General features: G+C 41.3%; 3 protein-coding genes across 4 annotated transcripts; all 3 read left to right on the forward strand.

Annotated features, from left to right (window-relative positions):
• The first annotated feature begins 1,315 nt into the window (after window positions 1-1,315).
• On the forward strand, window positions 1,316-6,144 carry panx2 (pannexin 2). The gene is made up of 5 exons (XM_026176564.2): window positions 1,316-1,689; window positions 2,867-3,981; window positions 4,255-4,390; window positions 4,618-4,803; window positions 5,030-6,144. Exons 1-5 carry the CDS (start codon window positions 1,461-1,463, stop codon window positions 5,344-5,346), a joined length of 1,983 nt encoding a protein of 660 aa, XP_026032349.2. The 5' UTR covers window positions 1,316-1,460; the 3' UTR covers window positions 5,347-6,144.
• An 815-nt stretch (window positions 6,145-6,959) lies between these two features.
• trabd (TraB domain containing) lies at window positions 6,960-13,424 on the forward strand. Its single transcript, XM_026176565.2, has 10 exons — window positions 6,960-7,054; window positions 7,603-7,643; window positions 7,898-7,952; window positions 8,443-8,609; window positions 8,945-9,085; window positions 9,454-9,564; window positions 9,664-9,803; window positions 10,684-10,856; window positions 12,143-12,239; window positions 12,356-13,424. The coding sequence occupies exons 2-10, from the start codon at window positions 7,620-7,622 to the stop codon at window positions 12,525-12,527; spliced, it is 1,080 nt and encodes a 359-aa protein (XP_026032350.1). The 5' UTR covers window positions 6,960-7,054; window positions 7,603-7,619; the 3' UTR covers window positions 12,528-13,424.
• An 867-nt stretch (window positions 13,425-14,291) lies between these two features.
• selenoo1 (selenoprotein O1) lies at window positions 14,292-20,731 on the forward strand. 2 transcript variants are annotated; one of them, XM_026176563.2, is made up of 9 exons: window positions 14,292-15,169; window positions 15,420-15,623; window positions 15,711-15,888; window positions 16,118-16,248; window positions 16,400-16,677; window positions 16,851-17,019; window positions 18,716-18,901; window positions 19,136-19,292; window positions 19,494-20,731. In XM_026176563.2, exons 1-9 carry the CDS (start codon window positions 14,616-14,618, stop codon window positions 19,713-19,715), a joined length of 2,079 nt encoding a protein of 692 aa, XP_026032348.1. In that variant the 5' UTR covers window positions 14,292-14,615; the 3' UTR covers window positions 19,716-20,731. The 2 variants fall into 2 exon arrangements, with proteins under 2 accessions (XP_026032348.1, XP_080161033.1); XM_080304907.1 differs by having other exon boundaries at window positions 19,494-19,787.
• Window positions 20,732-21,096: the final 365 nt, after the last annotated feature.

The raw sequence follows: 21,096 nt of genomic DNA on the forward strand, positions 1-21,096 counted from the left end.
ACTGTCATGAGGCAGTTGAGAAAATAGTTTAAAGTAAATGTTTCATACCTCACGAGAGACATCTTCTTCTCTATTTCAGATATAGAACCAGTGATCTCAGCATTAACCTGTGCAACCTTGAATATTATACTCTGCTGTAATTTCAAAAGAATCATCTTCTTGTGATCCTTCTCACTGCTAAGCATGTGCTTTAAAGCTGGCAGCTAATTGTCCCTTTTACCCACGAAACCACATTCTCAAGGTTGTCCTCATCAAGATATTAGGTTACATTTTGAGCCTCAAATTGAGCGCTTTAAAAAAAGATTTCATATATGAAGGGAAAATGCAGGAGCAAGTGGGATTGTTGATGGAAAGTGGTGATGTATTCAAACTCCGCATGAAGGGAATTTGTAAGAGCTTCCTGTGAAATGACCAAGCAAGTTTAAAGCATTTCCATAGTTACAGCCCTGACCATGCATGCATTCAATCTCAAATAGCCACTCTCAGATGCACACGATAAGCCACACATGATAACCCCCTGATGTCACTGACAAGTGTCGGGGTTCATCTGACATCCTTGTGTGAACATGTTGTTCCAGATAGTCCAGAGAGGAGCGGGGTGAAATTTGAAACAGAGTCAGTCCCCAAGATATCAGGCCTTTAATGTATTAACACAAATAGACGCTTCATCAAAGTATGCTTTAAACAGTTTAAAATTAAAATAGTCCTCCGAGTATAAACTTGCCCTTTAGTGTCCTTGCTTGATCAAAGACAAAAATCCTCCTCACACTTCACTGGTCAGAGAGGGAGGATTAGAAATCCCTGGCCACATGACTGCATTAAAGAGGACGATGGATGGGAACAGAGAGCCTTCTGGAAGAAGGTGTGAAGCAGTATCAATCAGACTGTTGCTCTTTTAAATTACGCTAATATGCTATTGTACATTCAATGACAACTTGCACCTCGGTGTACCTTTATAGAAATGAACACACTACACTGCCCTTAACTTGTTGTCTGTCTTTCAGGAAAGGACTGGTCACTGATTCTCCTTTCCCAAGCTCATGTAACAACTCTCCCTGGGGTTTGCAAGAACACATCCCCAAACTCAGCTCATTTCTCAACCTGCAGCACAGGGTCTGCAGACTGAGGCCAGACGCTGTAGAGACACACAAACATGGGGATGCACAACGGAGAGGCTGAGTGAGCAGTGCACATTATGTCTGTTTGTCTGCAACAGAAGAGCTGCATGAAACGGTAGAAGAGTCTGAGACCTGAAGAACACAGGCCACACAGTATGACCCACTACTTTTCCACACAAGGTGACAGGGGCTGAAGCTGGCCACACATTCCTGCGCACGTGTGGCACGTGTGGCACGTGTGGCTTCTAGCATTGTTTTGACGAGTATCTAACTTCATCAGGGAGTGTCTAGTCTCCCCTCTTGCCCAGAGGGGGGTTGTGGTGTGCATTATTTTTGTTCCGGATGCAGAACATCCTCGATCAAAACTTGGACATGGCTACAGCTCTACTTGCAGGCGAGAAGCTGAAGGAGCTGATCTTGCCGGGTTCCTCTCAGGATGAGAAGGGCGGGGCACTGGCTGGCCTCATGGTGCAAATCAAACTGGAGCTTCCTTTTGATCGCGTTGTTACTATAGGGACGGTCATCATCCCCATCCTGCTAGTCACCCTGGTCTTCACAAGGAACTTTGCAGGTGAGCTGCTAGAGGGGGGTTCATTGCTAAAGCCACACCTGCAGCTGTTTGCCCTCTGACCGCTTTTGATCAGAGAAAGGTTTTGGCTGCATACATACAGTAGTAAGAAGTGTAAGCTGGAAACAAGGCATAAAAGAGAAGGGAGCAGTATGGTGCAGAGCAAAAAAGAAAAGCTGAAATACTAGATGCCAGAGAGAGAAGAAAACAGATTGGAGAACTGAGGGAGTGAAAGTGATTACAGATTTAGGAGACAAGGGTGGGTTTGGGTAGAAGACAGAGTGAAAACCCAGAGAGGAATGTCGGTTCATTGCTGAGTCAGGCTCTGTGTAGCATGTAACCAGCTGGGACTATGTGTTTAAACAGCAAGTCAGTGGATGTGCAGAAGAGTTTATTATTTTTGAGGAAACTCAGCACAAAGATGGTGCCTAGCATTCTGTGAATGAAACAAGTGTTGTCATTGCACACATTATCCTTATCCCTAATAACAATAGAATGCATGTTTATTTAAAAGAGAAAATCTAATAACCACTGATAATAACAGAGGTGACAGTGCTTAGTTTGAAAGATCAAATGGAACTGGTGATCCCTCAAACCTTTTAGTCTTGTACATAATGGACAGTGAAGTGATCTGGGTGTTCTCATTTCCTCTGTGAGAGCCTGAAAGGTGCTTCTTTCGTTTCAAAATGTGGCTTGAGTATGATCAGAGACACACAATGCTTTGTGTTGAATGGGTTCTAAAAGATGAGATGAGAGTACTGATTAAAAATGAATGATGAGAAAGGTGCAAGATATTTCCTAGAGAATGTAATGAATCACTGAAACATGTGTCTACTGATTCACAAGTCATAGGTTTAGCTTGAAGAAGAGCTATTATTTTAACTGTTTGTAAGGATCTGCAGTGTTTTGCAGAGCCATGTTATGGTTCAGTTTTGACTCCTGTTACTGAATGTTGCACATGCATCCATTTCCAGATATCACTTTTATATAAGTAGCATAAATATCATTGTTACTTAGAGCTGATGTTATTAAAAGTATTTCTGCCTGATCTTACATGTCATTTACTTACTAACATGTTGTTACTAACAGAAATAAGGAGAACAGTTTGCAGCACAATCTATTATGAGATGTAATTTAAAGAAAAGTTTGGACTGATTCTTTATACTTGTACTTTTCTCAGAGGAGTCCATATACTGTTACACACCACACAACTTCACTCGAGACCAGGCACTGTATGCAAGAGGCTACTGCTGGACAGAGCTTCGTGATGCTAAACCTGGTATGGAGCCAGCTGAGTGGCCTTCGCTATTTGAGCACAAGTTCCTCCCCTATGCTCTGCTGGCCTTTGCGGGAATCATGTACATTCCTGCTTTGGGCTGGGAGTTCCTCGCCTCTACAAGGCTCACTTCAGAGCTCAATTTCCTGCTTCAAGAGATTGATAACTGCTATCATCGAGCTGCTGAGGGCCGGGCCCCAAAGATCGAGAAGCAGATCCAGTCCAAAGGGCCGGGCATAACTGAGCGGGAGAGGAGGGAGATCATAGAGAATGCAGAGAAAGAGAAGAGCCCTGAGCAGAACCTCTTTGAGAAATATTTGGAGAGACGAGGCCAAAGCAACTTTTTGGCCAAGATTTACCTGGCTCGCCATCTTTCTATTATCTGCCTCAGTTCAATACCCATTTCCTACCTGAGCACCTACTATGCCCGCCAAAGGCAAAATGAGTTCACCTGTGCACTAGGTGAGCACCCAGACATTAGCAGCTATCCAGAGCTGAAGCTCAGGGTCAACTGTAAGCTGCCTGCTGTGCAGCTGCAGCGCATCATGGCAGCAGTAGATATTGCTCTACTCTGCACCATGAACCTCATCATTCTGGTTAATTTGCTGCATCTTTTTGTGGTACGCAAGTCCAACTTTGTATTCGACAAACTCCATAAGGTTGGAATTAAAACGCGGCGACGCTGGCAGAAGTCTCAGTTCTGCGATATCAACATCCTGGCCATGTTCTGCAATGAGAACAGGGATCACATTAAGTCGCTCAACCGACTGGACTTCATCACCAATGAGAGTGACCTCATGTACGACAATGTAGTCAGGCAGCTGCTGGCTGCACTTGCACAGTCCAACCATGATGCCACACCCACTGTGAGGGAATCTGGGATCCAAACAATTGATCCCAATATGGATCCTTCTGACCTCGGGGTTCGAGAGATGGGTGGTGAGCCACTGGTCGTCAAACGACCTCGTAAGAAGATTAAATGGATCCCATCCTCAAATCCTCTTCCTCAACCATTTAAGGTAAGGAAACATGTTTCTGAATGCAAAATGTACTATCCTCTAGAAGCAGATTGACCCTTACTTTAAATATTGACTCAGTGGAGCGCACATACTCTAGGCCATAATCCTTCAAATGGTGTAATAGTAACTCTTGATAAGGGCCTTTTTCACTGAAGAGGCATAAGAAGCAGCTTTCTTTTAGGACTTACAATATATGCAAAATAGTAAGAAGACTTCATCTGTTGCTGTTGAAGACTTGAACTGACCTCTTTTTATTTTCTGTCCAATGTGAAGGAACCTCTCACCCTGACACGGCTGGAAAATAACACAAAGCAGGAAAAACCCAAACCTCTCAGACGAAAAATAGTGGCAGACAGCATTATTGCACCTATTTTGGATAACAAGAGCACACAGCATCCTTCAACAAAAGGTATCGGGTAGTTTGAATATGTAGTAAGAAAGACATTTTAAAGCTTTTATAATTAGTTTAAATAAGTTAGGCGCACTATCCGACCAGTATGAAACATATGTTCCTATGTATCTAGTATTATGTAGGCGAATTCTGTGACCATAAAATGAACTGAGACAGTTTAAACAACACTCTTGATGGGTGGTCTCCCCATCTGCTCTAATGATCTACTTATTTTCTGATTGTAGATGTAAGTGGAATGGAGAAAAAGCATACACGCAACTTCTCTTTGGATGTCCACCCGTATATGTTGACAACTCGCAAGCCCAAGGTGGAGACCACAACCACAGAACCTCTACCCTCAGAGCACAACATGGATACCGTGTACCTTGAAGGCACACACACTGTGGTTCATGTGTCCAGTGCAATTACAGGTAGCTCTCATTGTGCTTATGCCTGAGACAGAGATATCATTTCATTTGGATGTGCCTTTCATAGTGCATTTCTACAGCAGGACAGTGGGCATAGCTATTTACAACATACACATTCTACTTGCATACGATGCTTGTGCTGCATGGCCAATCACCTTTGGCCAGCTAATATTTTTACTTTCTTTCTCTTTAGCTCCCATTTTTATTCTGTATATTTATTTGATTACAGAGAATAAGATTCGCTCTCCAGAATCAACCAACGCTGCCTTCTCTGCAGGGACCCTGTCCACCACTACATATGTAAATGGAGTTAGCCCCAACCCTCCCTCCAGTGAAGATGCGCTCAGTCCCAAGTCCTCACCTCAACAACTGGGGCCTTCCACTCAGAAGGAAAATGCTGAGTCTCAACCACCTCCACTAACAAGAGCACCCACACACCAGCTACTGAGTATGCATCGTACTCTCTTTGAGGAAGAAGAGGATGAAAGCAGGAGGGACAGGCTGGCAGAGAGGCCTGGGGAGCTCATCGCTGCAGGAGAATGTTGAGGAAGAGGAGAAGAAGAAGAGGAACCGTGACTGAGATTATTTTCCCTGACACTGCACTCTACACACATAACCTCCATGCCAGTCACCTTCTATCAGCTGCCACCTCTGATCTTTCAATTAACTTCTGTACTTCCAGGATTGTTGGAGCAGAAATGGAATAGATGTGACTTGGGAAGACTCTTGTGGCAAAGCTGAGCTTTCAGAAAGGATAAACTGAGAGATATATGTTTCGTTACCTGTGTTGACCAGCTTATTACTGTAGGAAATGATGTCACACTCATGTCTCAGGATGACTGTGTATAGCTAATCACCCACCAATGAAACCAGCAGTGACATAATTCAACAGGGTGCTACAGTGCAGGGTCACACAGTTATATTGAAAAAGTATATAGACAGGGTAAAGAGCGAGGAGTGACTTTCCTAATAATAATTTTAAAAAAGGCAGACACTTTAGAAATGCAAATCTGCAACATCAAACAAAATGTATTTTAATCACATGATAACGCTTAGTCCCTTTATCCCACTAGCCAAGTAGAAAGGTAGCTCATGCAATACAGTTGTTGAGATCTGCACAATTAATATGCAAAAGATCACAGTATAATTGTGGCAATAATGTATGCGCTTAGAACATCTTATTCCACACGCTGTACATGTATAGACACTGTATATGACTCACTGCTTGTGGGGTGTTTAAATATGACATGTTTCATGGCTAATTACTGCCATTTCACAATTGCATAAGAACACGATTCTTAACTATACTTGGACGCCATTTGAAAGTACAGCAGACAGCAGAGTCCCCATTGAAAGCGTGACTTTGTAAAACAAAGTAGAACTGTAATACTGCTTAGTGAAACTAATGCCAGATATGTTTTGATGCTGTAAAAAAGGCAGTTACCGTGATGTGTTCTTTTTGAAGACTTTAATAGCAGCTCTGAGATGACGGGAGCTGGACTCACTGGTAAAATATGACCTTTTGTGTTCTGTTGGCTTCTTGAGGAAGTGTCTAATGTGAAGTGAATATATAGATGAGCAGGATAAGGGTTTTATAAGAATGACTAAGGTTTTCATTATCTGCTATAAACACACAGACTATTTTTTTTTGCATTTCTTGCAGCTGCATACATTAGGGTACAGACTAGAATAAAGGAACTGCCTGCACTGACTCAGAAACCAACAGGACATCAACTGTAGAAGACATTAGTCTCATTTTCAGGGCCTACCTAAAGAATGGGTAGACCTATGCATACCTTTTTTTCTGGGGCATTAAAATTAAATGAAATCTTTTGTCTTGGTGATTCTTCATCTCCATAGGCTAGCTCAAAATCCCCTTGTTAGAGACTACTTAAGCACACTAAATGCATCCAAAAGCACTTTAGGACGAGTAGTACTAGTGTGTGAGAGCACATTGTATCAGAGCTCTGCTTTAATATGATTTTACTGTGTTGATTTACACATTAGGACTGTTGGCCTGTGAAAACCTTTAGCAGTCCTAATGCGAGTAATCACATGGATAATATGGCTTTGGTTGTAACGTGTGAAATGTTCATAAAAAAGGATTAAAAGCGTTATCTTTATAATTAAATCCCCCAAAATGCGTCTCAACAATCAATGACTACATGTACCAGAATGCACCGCGGCTGTCAGATACAGCCTGACACTGTGCTGCTGTACTAGCGGAGAGCACTCTGGCAGAAGGGCCGACTTAGTAAGTAACAGGTCTTTCTTTTTATAGACAACTATCGCGTATAGTATCTTATATCTCGTGTTTCAGATTCGCATTTATTTTTAAAAAATCCTCTTTTTTAAATTCCTCTAATGAGAGCAGATTCCTGGCGGACTTGTTAGCCCACATTAGCTTGAGTAAAGGTAGCTAGCCAAAACGAAGAGCCCTCGGTAACTACACGTTCAGTATTTAGCAGCTCTACACCTGGAAGTAAGGTATTGCACGTTAGACCTTCCACCGACTAGGCGCTTCTTCCTTTACTGCGCAGTTGTTCTAATCTTACTGATAATGCTCTCGTTTTAGATAACGGTGCCTCTTTGATTTAATTCTCTGAAATCAGCGGCAGCAACTACTTTAGCCAGCGTTGATCGCGTTTAAACTGCGTTTAGAGAAGTCGGCAGCTGTTGTCGTTACACATAAAGCAACGTCAGCAGTCAGTGAGGCTGTGCTGTGTCTACGTTACTGTCAGTGAACGCATCACCGCTCTCTGTGTGCGCCAATGACTTCCATCTGCTCTCTGTCACATACAGCTCCCAGGGCTGCAAGCATGGACCAAGAAAACAACTCGGAGGTTGGTAAAGAAACATGTTTTATTGGTCTGGCTGAAAAATAGGGTGTTTTATCAGGTGGGAGATAGCCCTGCGTCAGCCTCTGAGTTTTTAGAGTGATGTAACATAGTCTCTGTTGTTTCTCAATTGCCACTTATGTGAAGCTGCCCCACCTTTCTTAAACTGACTTGACTTGAGCAATAAGAATAACATTTTAATCTGCTGCTGATGTAAATAAGCCCACTATATTTAACTTTGTTGTTTCAATGTCTCACAGGACGATTCAGTCGGCCCTTCGGGGGACGGAATGCCGTGTCTACCTCCAGATCTTTGTGAGTTGTTGTTTCTTTTTCCCCCCCTTCTAAACATATTGTGAGAACAGTATTTCATGAGACAATGTATGTAGTTCCTTATCTTTAAGGGACCACTTGTTGTGAAATATTGTCTCACATTCATAACTTTTTATTACGAATATTTGAATGAATAAAACTGAATGTAATCCGAGACCAATGAATGCATCGGTATTAGGGGGGCACTGCAACAGGCATGTTATTATTATTGAAGTAAATCTAAAATAATAATAGTAATAACTTCAAGTAGCTTTCTATTGGTAAAATAGTGAGAACTCTATTTTTTGTCATTTAAATGCACGTGCTAAGGATTTTATTAGTGTATTCCTCTCAAAGGTACTTTTTAAATGTAAATTTCTACAATTTAGCATAGTGCATTATGTACCTTCCCTCACATAATATAATGGTTATAGTAAGACATAACTTTAATTGTTCTGTCAGTTTAATAAACTTTTATCCCTCTCCTGTATAGCGGATGGTGAAGCAGTGGAGTTGCTTTGGCAGTTGCGAGCCCAGCGCCGCCAGTCGTCTCCTGAACTCCCAGAGACGGTGTCTCGTCTTACTGCACCTGATGGAAGCATCTTATACCTGGTGGGCACTGCCCATTTCAGTGATAGCAGCAAAAAGGATGTAGCCACGGTGAGCCAATGAGGGGGAAAAACAGGACTGTTACAGAGCAGGAAGCCACTTAAACTCTTTTAAAATGTGATATACTGTTAATGGTAGGTGAAATTTTATGTGTAATTCTGTGTGTGTGGAGAAGCACACTCACAGAATTACATATTTAAATGTCGTTTCTTTTTATTTTCTTGTTTTGGCAAGCATAACCTGTCTCTTTGTTCTTTCACATTGATTTCTCTTGTGCTTGCTTCTTTCATAACTGTTCATTTGCTTTGACATTCCAGTCTTCTGCTTTCTTATTCTGTATTTGTCTCTTGATTTTTCACACCGCTGTGCTCCTTCTCCTGGTGCAGACGATCCGAGCTGTGCAGCCAGACGTGGTCGTGGTGGAGCTGTGCCAGTATAGGGTATCGATGTTGAAGATGGACGAGAATACGCTGTTAAAGGAAGCCAAAGACATCAATCTGGATAAGGTTCAGCAGGCTATCAAACAGGTCAGGATTTATGAAAGGTGTTGGTTGTGTGAAAAACAGCAGTGGTAGATGAAGAGAGGTGGAAAAGGTCATAATGAAACAAAGACAGTGGAAGTACATTTATTCCAAATAAGGCAATGATGGTCAAGTTCTGATATTTTAAACTTTGTTTCAGTATGGTGTAAATATAGCGTTGAGTGTCACTTAAGAGTTTTGGGTTTGTTTCCTACTTTTTTGATATTTGGGATAAAACTTCTGAACTAACTTCTTTAGTTTCCTGTATTATTGTATACTTTCTTTGGGCTTGTATTACTGTCAAATTACTATGTACTTAAAGAATGACCTTGACCACTGGAAGTGGGTGTTAATTTATTTGCTCTGTTTGTCAGAATGGGGTGATGTCGGGTCTGATGCAGATTCTGCTGCTCAAAGTTTCAGCTCACATCACAGAGCAACTGGGCATGGCGCCTGGAGGAGAGTTTAGGGAGGCCTTCAAAGAGGTAACCCGTGCACACAAATGCAACATAGTGGAGAATAATTTGATTATGTATTATTATTTTTGTTTTGTTTGTTTAAAAACTTTTACCTTTCTCTTTTAGGCTGGCCGGGTACCTTTTTGTAAATTTCATCTCGGGGATCGGCCAATTCCTGTGACGTTCAAGAGAGCCATCGCTGCTCTCAGTCTCTGGCAGAAGGCCCGTCTGGCCTGGGGTCTTTGCTTTCTGTCAGACCCAATCAGGTATAAATTCATCTTGATCGCTTTCTGTCACACAGCGTCAACACGACTCTGTTTTAGTACCAAATATTCAGCGGACAGTGTGCATCGTTTCACAGCTTGCTCAAATACATGAATAATGCTGACGTTAGAGAAGAGTCATCATTCAGAGTTTTTGGCAAGAAGGATTATATTGCTCGCTAAATTGGTTCAGGATGGTTCAGTTTTGTGGAAACGTACAAAAGCAAAGTTGTGAAACAGAAGTTTAAATGTTAATGGTGAAATTTGTGGAAAATGGTAAAGCGATAATACCGTATTGTTTTCAGCAGTCTTTGCCTGGGTAAAAATGCAACTACAGTGTATATGTGTGAGAATCATGACTTGCTGTGTTTGTGTTTTGTGTACAACCAGGCAGTGAGCACTCACATTTTCAGAGTAACAGCAATGCTACCATTTCTTTCTAAATGATGATGTCTGTAAATCTATAAAACCATTGTGGCTTTCAGCAACTCTGAGATTGAACCTCAGAATTATAAAATGTTGGTTATGGAGACTTAAAGGAATACAAGTATGTTTTTAAAGCTTATGTTGGAGACCAACCAGGCAGTCTGATAAAGTTTATTTAAGCTTCATGCTTACTACTGTGTCAAAGTTCAGGAACTGGAATGTTGGTCTCTATACTGAAAACCTTAAATGTCAATGTTAATCCAGACTCTGCTAGTATTGCACTAAATATAATTAAGAAAATGAAATGTTTCTAAGGTTGCGTTGCATCCTGTATAAAGACGTAAAGTAGGAAGTGTTAAATTGTTTCTAAAACACCACAGTTATAGAACAAGACTATATTCTCTGTCCTGTGTCACTTCCTTTTCACTGTTAAATTGACTGCTGTGTCATGTTTCAGTAAAGAGGATGTGGAGAAGTGTAAACAGAAGGACCTGCTTGAGCAAACTATGTCAGAGATGATTGGAGAGTTTCCTGCTCTTCACAAAACCATTGTGGCTGAAAGAGACATCTACCTCACACACACTCTCCGACAGGCTACTCGCTGTGTGGAGTCCCCCCCTAATGCCCAGAGTGCGTATTACAATCCTCAAAAAGCTAGGACAATAAATTGGTTTCATCTTATGTTATTATACATTCATTGGCCAGTTCATTAGGTACCCCTGTTCAAATGCTTGTTTACACAAAACTAATCTGTCAATCAGATGATAGCAACTGTATGTAGGCATGTAGACATGGGCAAAACAATCTGCTGAAGTCTAAACTAGGCATCAGAATAGGCAAGAAAGGACTTGCCATAAGGTCTAAGTGTAACTGTGGATTCTAAGTGTTTCAGAAACTGTGGAACTACTGGGATTTTCCCACATGGAAATATCTAGTGTTTACAAAGGGCCAAAAAAACAGAAAATATTCAGTGAGTGCCAGTTCTCTGGGTGAAAATATTGTGTCTTGTTGATGACAGAGGTCAGAGGAGACTGGCCAGACTGCTTTCAGCTGATTAGGAAGGAAACGCTAACTCAAATAGATATTTGTTATAATCAAATTATGTAAAATATCATTGTTGGACACACATCATACCTCCAAGCAGATGTGCTACTGCAGCATTATACCAAAATGCAACTGTAGCTGTCATGTCAATATGGGCCCAAATCTCAGAGGAATGTTTCCAGCACCCTAGAAAATCTGTGCCGTGAAGAATTAAGGCAGTTCTGAAGTCAAAAGAGGGTTCAACTGTGTTTAACTAATGAATTGGCCAGTGAATTTCACGGTATAGTTTTAAAGTCTCTCTTTCATTCTTATATGGGTGTTAATTCCTTTTTTCCAGCCACTTATAAAATACTTTTTTGTCCGTTTAGTTTGCGGTTTAAAAAACATTGCTCAATATAATTGAAACTAAAGAGTCAAAACTTTATTTTAGCTGTTAAGTACTGTGCACATATCTGTCATCAGATATGTGGCTCAATTGTTGTGAAATCAGCTGACCAGTGATGTCGGTGTGGTTTTAATGTGGTGCAGACATTTAATGGAAATGCTTTTTCATTTTTTGTAACAGTAAGTCATTCTCTTCTGTTTTTGCTGAATAAACTTAGAAACTAAATCTGTATTCATTGTGAAACTACAAAAGAGGTTGTGGATGTTGTAGTTTGACAGTAACGCCTATGTTTTGCAGTAATGAGAAGTTTCTGAATAGTTAAACAAGAGAAAGCTTTGCAAATTCGGAGATCATTTCCCTGGAATAGTTGTGTTATTTTTAAATGTAAAAGTGGAGATGTACTCAGTTCCCCCAAATAACCAATTCTTTTATGCATCAACATTTCCGAGTGTAGACATTGTTTATGCTATCATTGTTCTTTTTGTAGAAGTGCCTGCTGTGGTGGTGGGAGTCGTAGGGATGGGTCACGTCCCTGGCATAGAACGAAACTGGGACAAGCAGCTTAATATTAATGAAATCATGAGGTATGTTTCGCATATTGTTTGTACGCAGTAAATTACACCATAAATCCATAAGCATAATCCTTTTGTGTTTGATTTGGCATTACAACCGTAACTCTGTGTGTCTCTGTCTTCCCTAGTGTCGCACCTCCCTCACGCGTTGGCTGGGTGTTGTGCGCTGTCATAAAGGGCGTCATGATGGGAATGCTGGGATATGCCTGTTATCGTGTCGGTGGAAGTTTAGGTAGAGCCCTGCTGTCTTTACCTCCAGTCCGATCTTTACTGGAGACACTGCGGCCTCTTCCTGCTTGACCCAACTGGTCTTCTCTAAGCCATCTGTGAAACAGAATTATGATCTATTAAAACAATGCATCCATCACCAATGGCCTTAAAATCAGGTGTCAGGTGAGGCTGGAGGAAGAGGGTTCACCAGCCCATATTGTGAACTAACAAGGACCTAATGGGGTTCAGAGCTCCCCACTTTATAATGATGTCTCTGTAGACACAACAGGGCTGTACTGCCAAAGAAACCATGACAGTACTCTTGAGTACCTTGCATATTTTGTGCAAATTCATGCATATATATATTTTTTTGTTTGTTTGTTTTATGGTAAGATTCACAAAGGCCAATAGTTCATTTTGAGTATATTTATATTTTCCACAGCATTCCTTCAAAGGACTCATGCACACGTTTTCTTTTTCATTATTATTATTTGATTAGCATCCTGATCATCAGGTTCACTGTTACTCACGGGCCCTGATATAGTGGGGGATTTTTCTGGGAGCATGCTGTTTCTTTAGTCCTTCATATAGTGCCGACCAGTATTGTTGGTAATTGGCTTGTTTCAAGTTCAGCACTTTATTAGAGACTGATAACATTTTTGTTCTGTACATGCAGTCTGGGAGAGGGGAAAAAAAATACAGCTATGTTAAAAAAGTGGAAAAATACAATATATAGTTATTGTATAGACTGGCCCACATATGTATGTAAGGAATACATGAAAATGATGTGAATCAGACTGAGCGTCATTCTCCTAATTCTCAATACGTTTTTAAAGCATTAGACAAACTTCACTGATTTCTTCTGTGCACCGTCCTGCCAACATCAACAAGACAAGTGCCTCATATTGGAGCTGCAGAAATGTGTGTTGTTATCTTACACGTGCAAAGGTTCAATGCAAGATTAAAGAGGATGTCTTTATGATATTACATGATCTGCCTATTTTCTAAATACTAAAAAGTTTGTGTTGACTTGGTTGCAGCTGAAATGATACCATACACCCATTTATGTCATTACCCATGCATACAGAACAGGTTTATATATGCCTCAGGAAGAGCAGTGCATCATCTATCAACTTCTAGAGTTGTTTATACCTCCAGTTTGGGGCCCTCTCACACAAATATATGCATTATATACAGAAAGTTGTCTCTAAAAACCATCACAAGGATAATATTCAGTGTGCCAACTGTACTTTTGGAATATATGCATTATTATTTCCCAGTCTGAGATAAACTCATGGACCGAAATGCTGAAAATTACAAAACATGTTTCTTTCTCTCAAATGAACCATCATGTTTTTAATGACTGTTGTTTTTTATCTTCTATGAAGGAAACTGAGCCGGTCAGATTTGGGAGATAAAGCCTTATTCTGTTATCACTGCTGCCTTTGAGTCTTACATTGCCCAACACTGAGCTGTATCTCTTGTAGAGCTTCTTACTGAGTTTGTAATCACTGGCTACATGACCTTCCCTTGAAATATGAGCTGTCCCATTAATAATAATCGAGTAGTCTAAACTGTACAGACATTAATTTCAAGGTAAAGTTAGACAAGTTAATTTCCTTTTATAATCCGAATAAAAGAATATGAAAGATTAACTTGAACTTGAAATCATAAGTGGACAACTTGCAAGCTTTCCATATTTTGGATAATTCATATAAAGTCCAACCTCTGCAGCATCTCCTCTGTGTGTGTCTCCCATTTCCTGTAGGAATCCTTGTATTGTAAGATTTTCTTCCTCAGCGTGTTGTACTGCCATTGATGTAAACACATAAACACACCAAGCAGTGAGATTTAGAAATGGAATTTATAAACATTTTAAGTAAAGGAAAAATATATTTGTCTCAAAACTGTTGTAGTCCTGTCGTTTTAATTTTATGCAAATGATTTTTTTTTAATTTAATTAATTTTGATAATTTATGAGAAAAAATATTTTAAACCTAAATAACTCTATTCGGTCAATGCAGTTCCGTATTTTCTGTTTGTTTCCGATCGGACGAATACTGTCGTTACACCGTATCTCACAAACATCCGCTGTAGCTTGCAGGATTATGAAAGCGTGACTAGTGAATACTTTTTAACTGCGCCAGCGGATAGACGCAGACAGATGGCCTGGTTTGCATGGCTTATTTAGGACCTAGGCTGGGACCGTCACGCGTCTTTCTTTCCGGTGTGTCCGCCTTAAGACTCGTCTCCACTGCCGGGATGGACGACATGGGTCTGGCCATGAGTCGTTCTTCGCTGGAGCGGCTCGAATTTGACAACGTCGCCCTCAAGAAACTTCCCCTGGATCCATCCGAGGAGCAGGGGGTGCGGCAGGTGAAGGGAGCGTGTTTCTCCCGGGTGACACCACAACCGCTGACCAAGCCTCGGTTCGTGGCCGTGTCCCACCAAGCTCAGGCACTGCTGGGGCTGGACGGAGAGGAGGTCGTGAACGATCCTCTCGGGCCAGAATATCTCAGCGGATCCAAAGTCATGCCAGGATCTGAACCCGCCGCTCACTGCTACTGCGGACATCAGTTCGGACAATTCGCCGGACAGCTGGGCGATGGGGCGGCCTGTTACCTGGGAGAGGTGAAGGTTCCGTCTGGCCAAGATCCCGAACTTCTCCGAGAAAACCCGAGTGGCCGGTGGGAGATTCAGGTGAAAGGAGCTGGGCTGACCCCGTACTCCAGGTACAAGGGGTTGCTTTCATTGTCAGTTTGAGTGGGCTTTGCAAGATTATGTTTAATTTATTTATTAGGTTAAGAATAAATGTGGCTTAATCTATTTTTATAACTCCACCAGAGAGATTAAAACATGAAAAATACTTTGATTCTCTGTTTTAACAGAGCATATGTGATTGAAGAAAGGCAATATTTGGCAATCAGATGCACCTTTTTTGCTGAGCATTGGAAAAAAAAAAAGTCCTTTTCTCTTCCACAGACAAGCTGATGGCCGTAAGGTCCTGCGTTCCAGTATAAGAGAGTTCCTGTGCAGCGAGGCGATGTTCTTCCTGGGAGTGCCCACCACCAGAGCAGGCTCTGTAGTCACTTCCGACAGCAGGGTCATACGTGATGTGTACTACAACGGGCACGCTCGCCACGAAAGATGTTCTGTGGTCCTCCGCATTGCTCCTACCTTCATCAGGTGGGTGCACATTACCTGACCTACTTACTCATATTGAGTTTCTATTTGTGTTTAAATGGGATTTGTTTGTGTTCACGGCCTGAGCAGGTTTGGATCTTTTGAGATCTTCAAGCCCGCCGATGAGTTCACAGGTCGCCAGGGTCCCAGCTATGGGCGCGATGAGATCCGAGGTCAAATGATGGATTATGTCATTGAGATGTTCTACCCTGAGATCCAACAGAACTACCTAGATCGGGTGGAGAGGAACGTAGCTTTCTTTCGAGAGGTCAGAGCATGAGTTACACTCTCACCTGTCAGCGTGTAGAGACAGTGAAATGTTGCAGCAAATCAAAAATTGTTATGTATTCAAGATTTTCTTAGCACTGTAGGCCTGGAATAACTTTGATAACATTTTTTATCTGATCCATAGAAAGAAGTTATGATGTAATATGCTCAGGGCTGTTCTCAGATTTTAGAGACCTGATGGGATTGCTGTCATCTCTTCCTGTATGTAGGTGGTGCTTCGTACAGCTCGACTTGTGGCTCAGTGGCAGTGCGTGGGATTCTGCCACGGTGTCCTGAACACGGACAATATGAGCATCCTGGGACTCACGCTGGACTATGGTCCATACGGCTTCATGGACAGGTCAGTGTTTAACTGTATGCATTTTAAAATATTCCTGTCACACATGTTACCATCATACTCATTAGGTTAGAGTCACGGAGTCGGAGTGAAGCCATAATTATAATACATTAATTATAACACATTAGGTTTGAGCGCTTCTTATTTCTCTCAGATTTGATCCAGATTTTATTTGTAATGCCTCGGACAACTCTGGACGATACTCCTACCAAGCCCAGCCAGCTATCTGTAGGTGGAACCTCGTAAAGCTAGCAGAGGCTCTTGCTCCAGAGTTGCCACCAGACCGGGCTGAGGCTGTACTGGAGGAGTACCTGGATCTTTATAACCGTTTCTACTTGGAGAACATGAGGAAGAAGCTGGGTTTGCTGAAGAAGGAGGACCCTGAGGACGAGATCCTGATCACCAAACTGCTTCAGACAATGCACAACACAGGTGGGACTATTTTGTGTACTGCTTAGAAAGAGAGTTTGATGTGACGAAACATTTAATCTAGTGACAGACTGAGAGTCTAAGAATGCGTGCATACGGCACTGCATATGAAACAGGAAAAATATTTAATGATGGATGTAACATTGTAATAACATTTTTCTGCCTCCCTTCTGCAGGTGCTGACTTCACCAACACCTTCCGTAGCTTGAGTCTGATTTCTTGTCCCACTGAGGAAAATAGCGAGGGAGAAGAGGACTCTGTCAAGAAAGCCACAGACCTCTTGATTGAGCAGTGCGCCTCCCTAGAGGAGCTCAAGGCTGCCAACAAGCCCACGATGGATCCACGGTGAGCTAGCTAATAGTTATACCGCTACACACACACAAGCCCAGCGTGTTACGCATCATGGCCAAATTCACTTATATTTTTACTTAAAACTATTAGAATAGAAATAATGACTGTGCCTGTGGTGATAATGTCAAATGTTTTGCTTTTTATTCAGTGTAGTTCATACTGCAGCCTCTGGGTGTCACTAGTGAGGCTTCATATACATCATGTCTTTTACATGCTGCTTCTTAAAGCAGCATCTGTTGATATTTTTGGTGACTTGAAGGCAGCAGAAAATGATGCAAACATTGATATTATTGTTTCCATGTATTCACCCATCGGTCAATCCATTCATTCATTTTTTAAAATTGGTTATCCATTTAAGGGTCAAAGGAGTCTAGAACCTATGGATACAAACAGTCACTGGACTCTTTATCTCAGTACCTTACTATGACGAGAGGCAGCGTGCACCTGAGCAGGTTGGCAGTCTATCTCAGGGCTAACACAGAGTGACAGTCAACTATTTATCCTCGTATTCTTACGTACAGCCAGTTTGGAGTCACTAGTTCACCTAACTGCACCTCTTTGTACCGTGGAAGGAAGCCGGAGTAGCCGGTGTGCAGTCACAGAATCTTTTTCCTGTGAGGCGATAATACTAACCACTGAACATAAAGTAAAATTATCACTCATTTTAGGTCACATGCCTATCCATCCAGCATTTTTAACTCTAAAATCTGTCCAGTATCAAGAGGAGAGCAGTAAGAATCGCAGTACTAAATAAGCAGGCAGGGATACTGTAACACTTTAACATAGTTTTTGGAAGCACTTCAGACCTTGTTTTGGTTTGCACCCATTGGGACTGTTTTTTCTTTTCTTTTGTTTTTTTGTTTGGGATCTCGGGAACTGAGACTTTTGGAAGTGATACCCATATTTGCTGTCTGTTGGATGTTATCAGAAACCATATGCCCTTCCCGGATCCTTTACACCCATATCACATGTCCATTTTCCTAAAACTAGACAAATGCTTCAACAAATTCAACATGGACAATAAATTACTGCCATCACTGACCTTGTTTGCCTTTGTTAGCAGCTGTTGTGCCATAATTTTATTATCCTTCTACTGCCTACCCAGCATAGCTTTCAAGATGGTCCTAAATGCTTATTTGAAGTGTTGTTGTTGGTTTTTTTTTATTTGTTTTTGTTTTTTATGGGAACCTGTAATCTGATATTTTTCTGTTAAAATAGGATTCGAAAGTATTAAATTTGATTAAAATTTCTGAAACCCAATCCTTATCAAATTAATTTAGAAGGGTAATGGTACCTGTGATGCATTTTCCCTGAATGGTAACGAGTGTCTGCAGACTGGAGAGAACATTCGATGGAAAGAATCTGGAGCTCAAATACAGACAGAAATAGCTGAGCTCATTATTTAGCAAGTGAAACAATTATAAAGAAAATATTTAATTCTGCATTTTATGATGCCCCAAATTATGTGGAAGGTTGATCCCTGACTAATCTAGATATAAAGATGGACTTTGGAGTGAGTTTTGTGTAACCCAGTCTTTCTATGGATACAAACAGTCACTGGACTCTTTATCTCAGTACCTTACTTTCTCTCTAAACTCTTAGATTGCCTGCACTATGTCTGTGTTTTCTTTTCCAACATATTTATTTATTGGCCTATAAGAATTATAACAGTGATGTTTTGTATCCACAGTGAACTGGCAGTGCTGCTTTCTATGGCTCAGAGCAACCCAGCACTGTTCCAGATGATCTCAGACAGAGCAACAATCGCGAGGCAGTTAGAGCGACTCAGCAAACTAAAGGATCTGATGGAGACCACCCAGGAGGAGCTGAAAACCAAACAGGCAGAGGATTGGACATCCTGGATCACTCAGTATAGGTGAGACGGGGGCAAAAAAAATGAGTGAGTAAGTTTTATTAGCAAGGGACGAGAAAGAAAAGCATGGAAAATGAGAGCAGAGGAGGAACTGCATAGACCGGATTAGCTTTTGGGTTTTTTTTTTTTTTTTTAAATGTGCAAACAGACAGAAAAAAGAGGAAATGTGTGTCGAGGTGATTATTGTTCCTTTGCTGCACTTCTCTGAGGGAATGTTTTGTGTTATCACTGCCACAGGAAACGTCTGGCTCGTGAGCTGGAAGGCCAGAGTGATGTGCAGGCTGTGCAGGAGGAGAGAGTGAGGGTGATGGACAGCACCAACCCTCGCGTGATACTCAGAAACTACATTGCCCAGAATGCCATAGAGGCTGCTGAGAATGGGGACTTCTCTGAGGTCAGGTTCTAGTCGATTCTAATTTTTACTAGATAGAAACATAACTACCTTTGTCTCCTGTAGATTTTGGTAGAGAAATACAGACAACTTCCCCAGAAGCATTCACTGGAAATCAGACTGTGCTTCATTTACCCTTAATTCCCTTTTAAGTTTTTCATTTTCAGTGTGGTGACCCAGTCTCACTTCTGCTCTTTGCTGCAGGTCCAGCGTGTCCTCAAGGTTCTGGAGAAGCCTTTCTCTTCACAGCCAGGTCTGGAGCTCCCTGCGTGGGTTGGTGGAGGTGGGACCAGTGCAGAAGGAGAAAGGGATGAAGGAGAGGAGCAACAGCAAGAAGCAGCTACCGCTATGCCCAGAAATCCTGTGCCTTATGACAGCAAGCCCCCAGCTTGGGCCAATGAAATCTGTGTCACATGATCTTCGTAGTAACTTCCTTGACCGTGATCTCTCCTGCCTAAAATAACAAGAGCGTTTCAAAGTGTTTAAAGATAATTTTTTTCACATTTTTATAACTCTTCAGCTGCTGGACAACTTTGTTATTTTAGCAGGCAGTTTCAGGAAGGTCGGCATGAGGCACAGCACCTCACGGGCAAGCTGGATGGCACAAAACAGACAGCGTGTTGAGTTTGTTTCCACAAAAAATACAAATTCTATATAAAATTTAAAAAGATATACGTTTTAAAGCTGTAATATCATTTTCTGTATCCTTGTTTAACATTTGAGTCATCCTTAAATAAGTGGATGAGATTTTATATAAAATTTATATATGATATTGTGCAGTTTAAGCAGTATATTTACAGAAACTCGGGTCAATTTTTTTTCCTGTCTGTTTTGTGTTTAATAAGCTATTAATGATGAGTCAGGCAACAAGTCTTACAGTGGCCTGTCTGGCTCTGACAAACTGTGAGGTGACACCTCGACATATACCAAAAATATGTGTGTGAGAGAGTGAATGTGTTATGATGATATTATATCTGTGGCTAAAACTGTGTTACTACACATGATTAGGATGCCGCAGCCAACAAACACGCACAATATAAAGCAGATAAGCACGCACAGTATGTTTTCCTATATTAGAAAGCATTTTCTTTTGCAGCTGTCAAGACATTCATAGAGCCACGGATGTAATTTACTTTTTTTTTTTTTTTTTTTTTGTCTAGTAACCAAGTTTAGTGAAGGACAAACGAGAACAGGATGTTGCGATTTACTTTCTTCAGGTTGTGGCTGCACAGAAAGAGGAAGTTATTTGTAGAATGTGCCACAAAAAGACTTTTTTTGTGCGATGAGTAGAAGACAGCCACAGCCATTCATAGATTTGTATTAACTGTACTACATACGCAACAGCACTACTCATCACATGTTGCGCCTTTTTGGTGAATATGCTTTATGTGAAATGTCCGTTGGAGCTCTTCTAACAGAATCAATAAACTGAGTGATCAAGAGTCATTGTGTCTTTGTTTTTTTTATTTTACTTCGTGGCATACCTGCAGTTCAGTTACAGAAGGAAACTCCACGTCCATGTCTGCGTAACATTTTAATGTTGTCACTGTTTCTTAATCTCTCAAATAATAAATTTCCTCCTGTGTAAATGTCACACAGAACACGTGACCATGTAACATTTCCAGTTTGGTTTTGTGATAGGCTTGTTTCCTTGTTCTGTTACCTGGGTGACACATTCAAGGATTTCTAAAAGCACAGCTGGTGCCTCCTGGCTTGAGTAACGTTCCTGTTCCAACACGCCTGAAACATTTGCTCTTTGTAGGCTCCTCCTAAATAGCACAATTGAATGTAGACTACGGTGTCGCAA

The sequence above is a fragment of the Astatotilapia calliptera genome, chromosome 7 (genome assembly GCF_964374335.1).
Source record: "Astatotilapia calliptera chromosome 7, fAstCal68.1, whole genome shotgun sequence".
Lineage (NCBI taxonomy): Eukaryota > Metazoa > Chordata > Actinopteri > Cichliformes > Cichlidae > Astatotilapia > Astatotilapia calliptera.

Coding starts and splice junctions, on each gene's coding strand:
- selenoo1 (XM_080304907.1), top strand. CDS start 14,616: ATGGCTTATTTAGGACCTAGGCTGGGACCGTCACGCGTCTTTCTTTCC. Junction 15,889..16,117: donor ACGTAGCTTTCTTTCGAGAG/GTCAGAGCATGA, acceptor TCCTGTATGTAG/GTGGTGCTTCGTACAGCTCG. Junction 19,293..19,493: donor AGAATGGGGACTTCTCTGAG/GTCAGGTTCTAG, acceptor TCTTTGCTGCAG/GTCCAGCGTGTCCTCAAGGT.
- trabd (XM_026176565.2), top strand. CDS start 7,620: ATGGACCAAGAAAACAACTCGGAG. Junction 7,644..7,897: donor ACCAAGAAAACAACTCGGAG/GTTGGTAAAGAA, acceptor AATGTCTCACAG/GACGATTCAGTCGGCCCTTC. Junction 8,610..8,944: donor GCAAAAAGGATGTAGCCACG/GTGAGCCAATGA, acceptor CTCCTGGTGCAG/ACGATCCGAGCTGTGCAGCC.
- panx2 (XM_026176564.2), top strand. CDS start 1,461: ATGCAGAACATCCTCGATCAAAACTTGGACATGGCTACAGCTCTACTT. Junction 3,982..4,254: donor CTCTTCCTCAACCATTTAAG/GTAAGGAAACAT, acceptor TCCAATGTGAAG/GAACCTCTCACCCTGACACG. Junction 4,804..5,029: donor TGTGTCCAGTGCAATTACAG/GTAGCTCTCATT, acceptor ATTTGATTACAG/AGAATAAGATTCGCTCTCCA.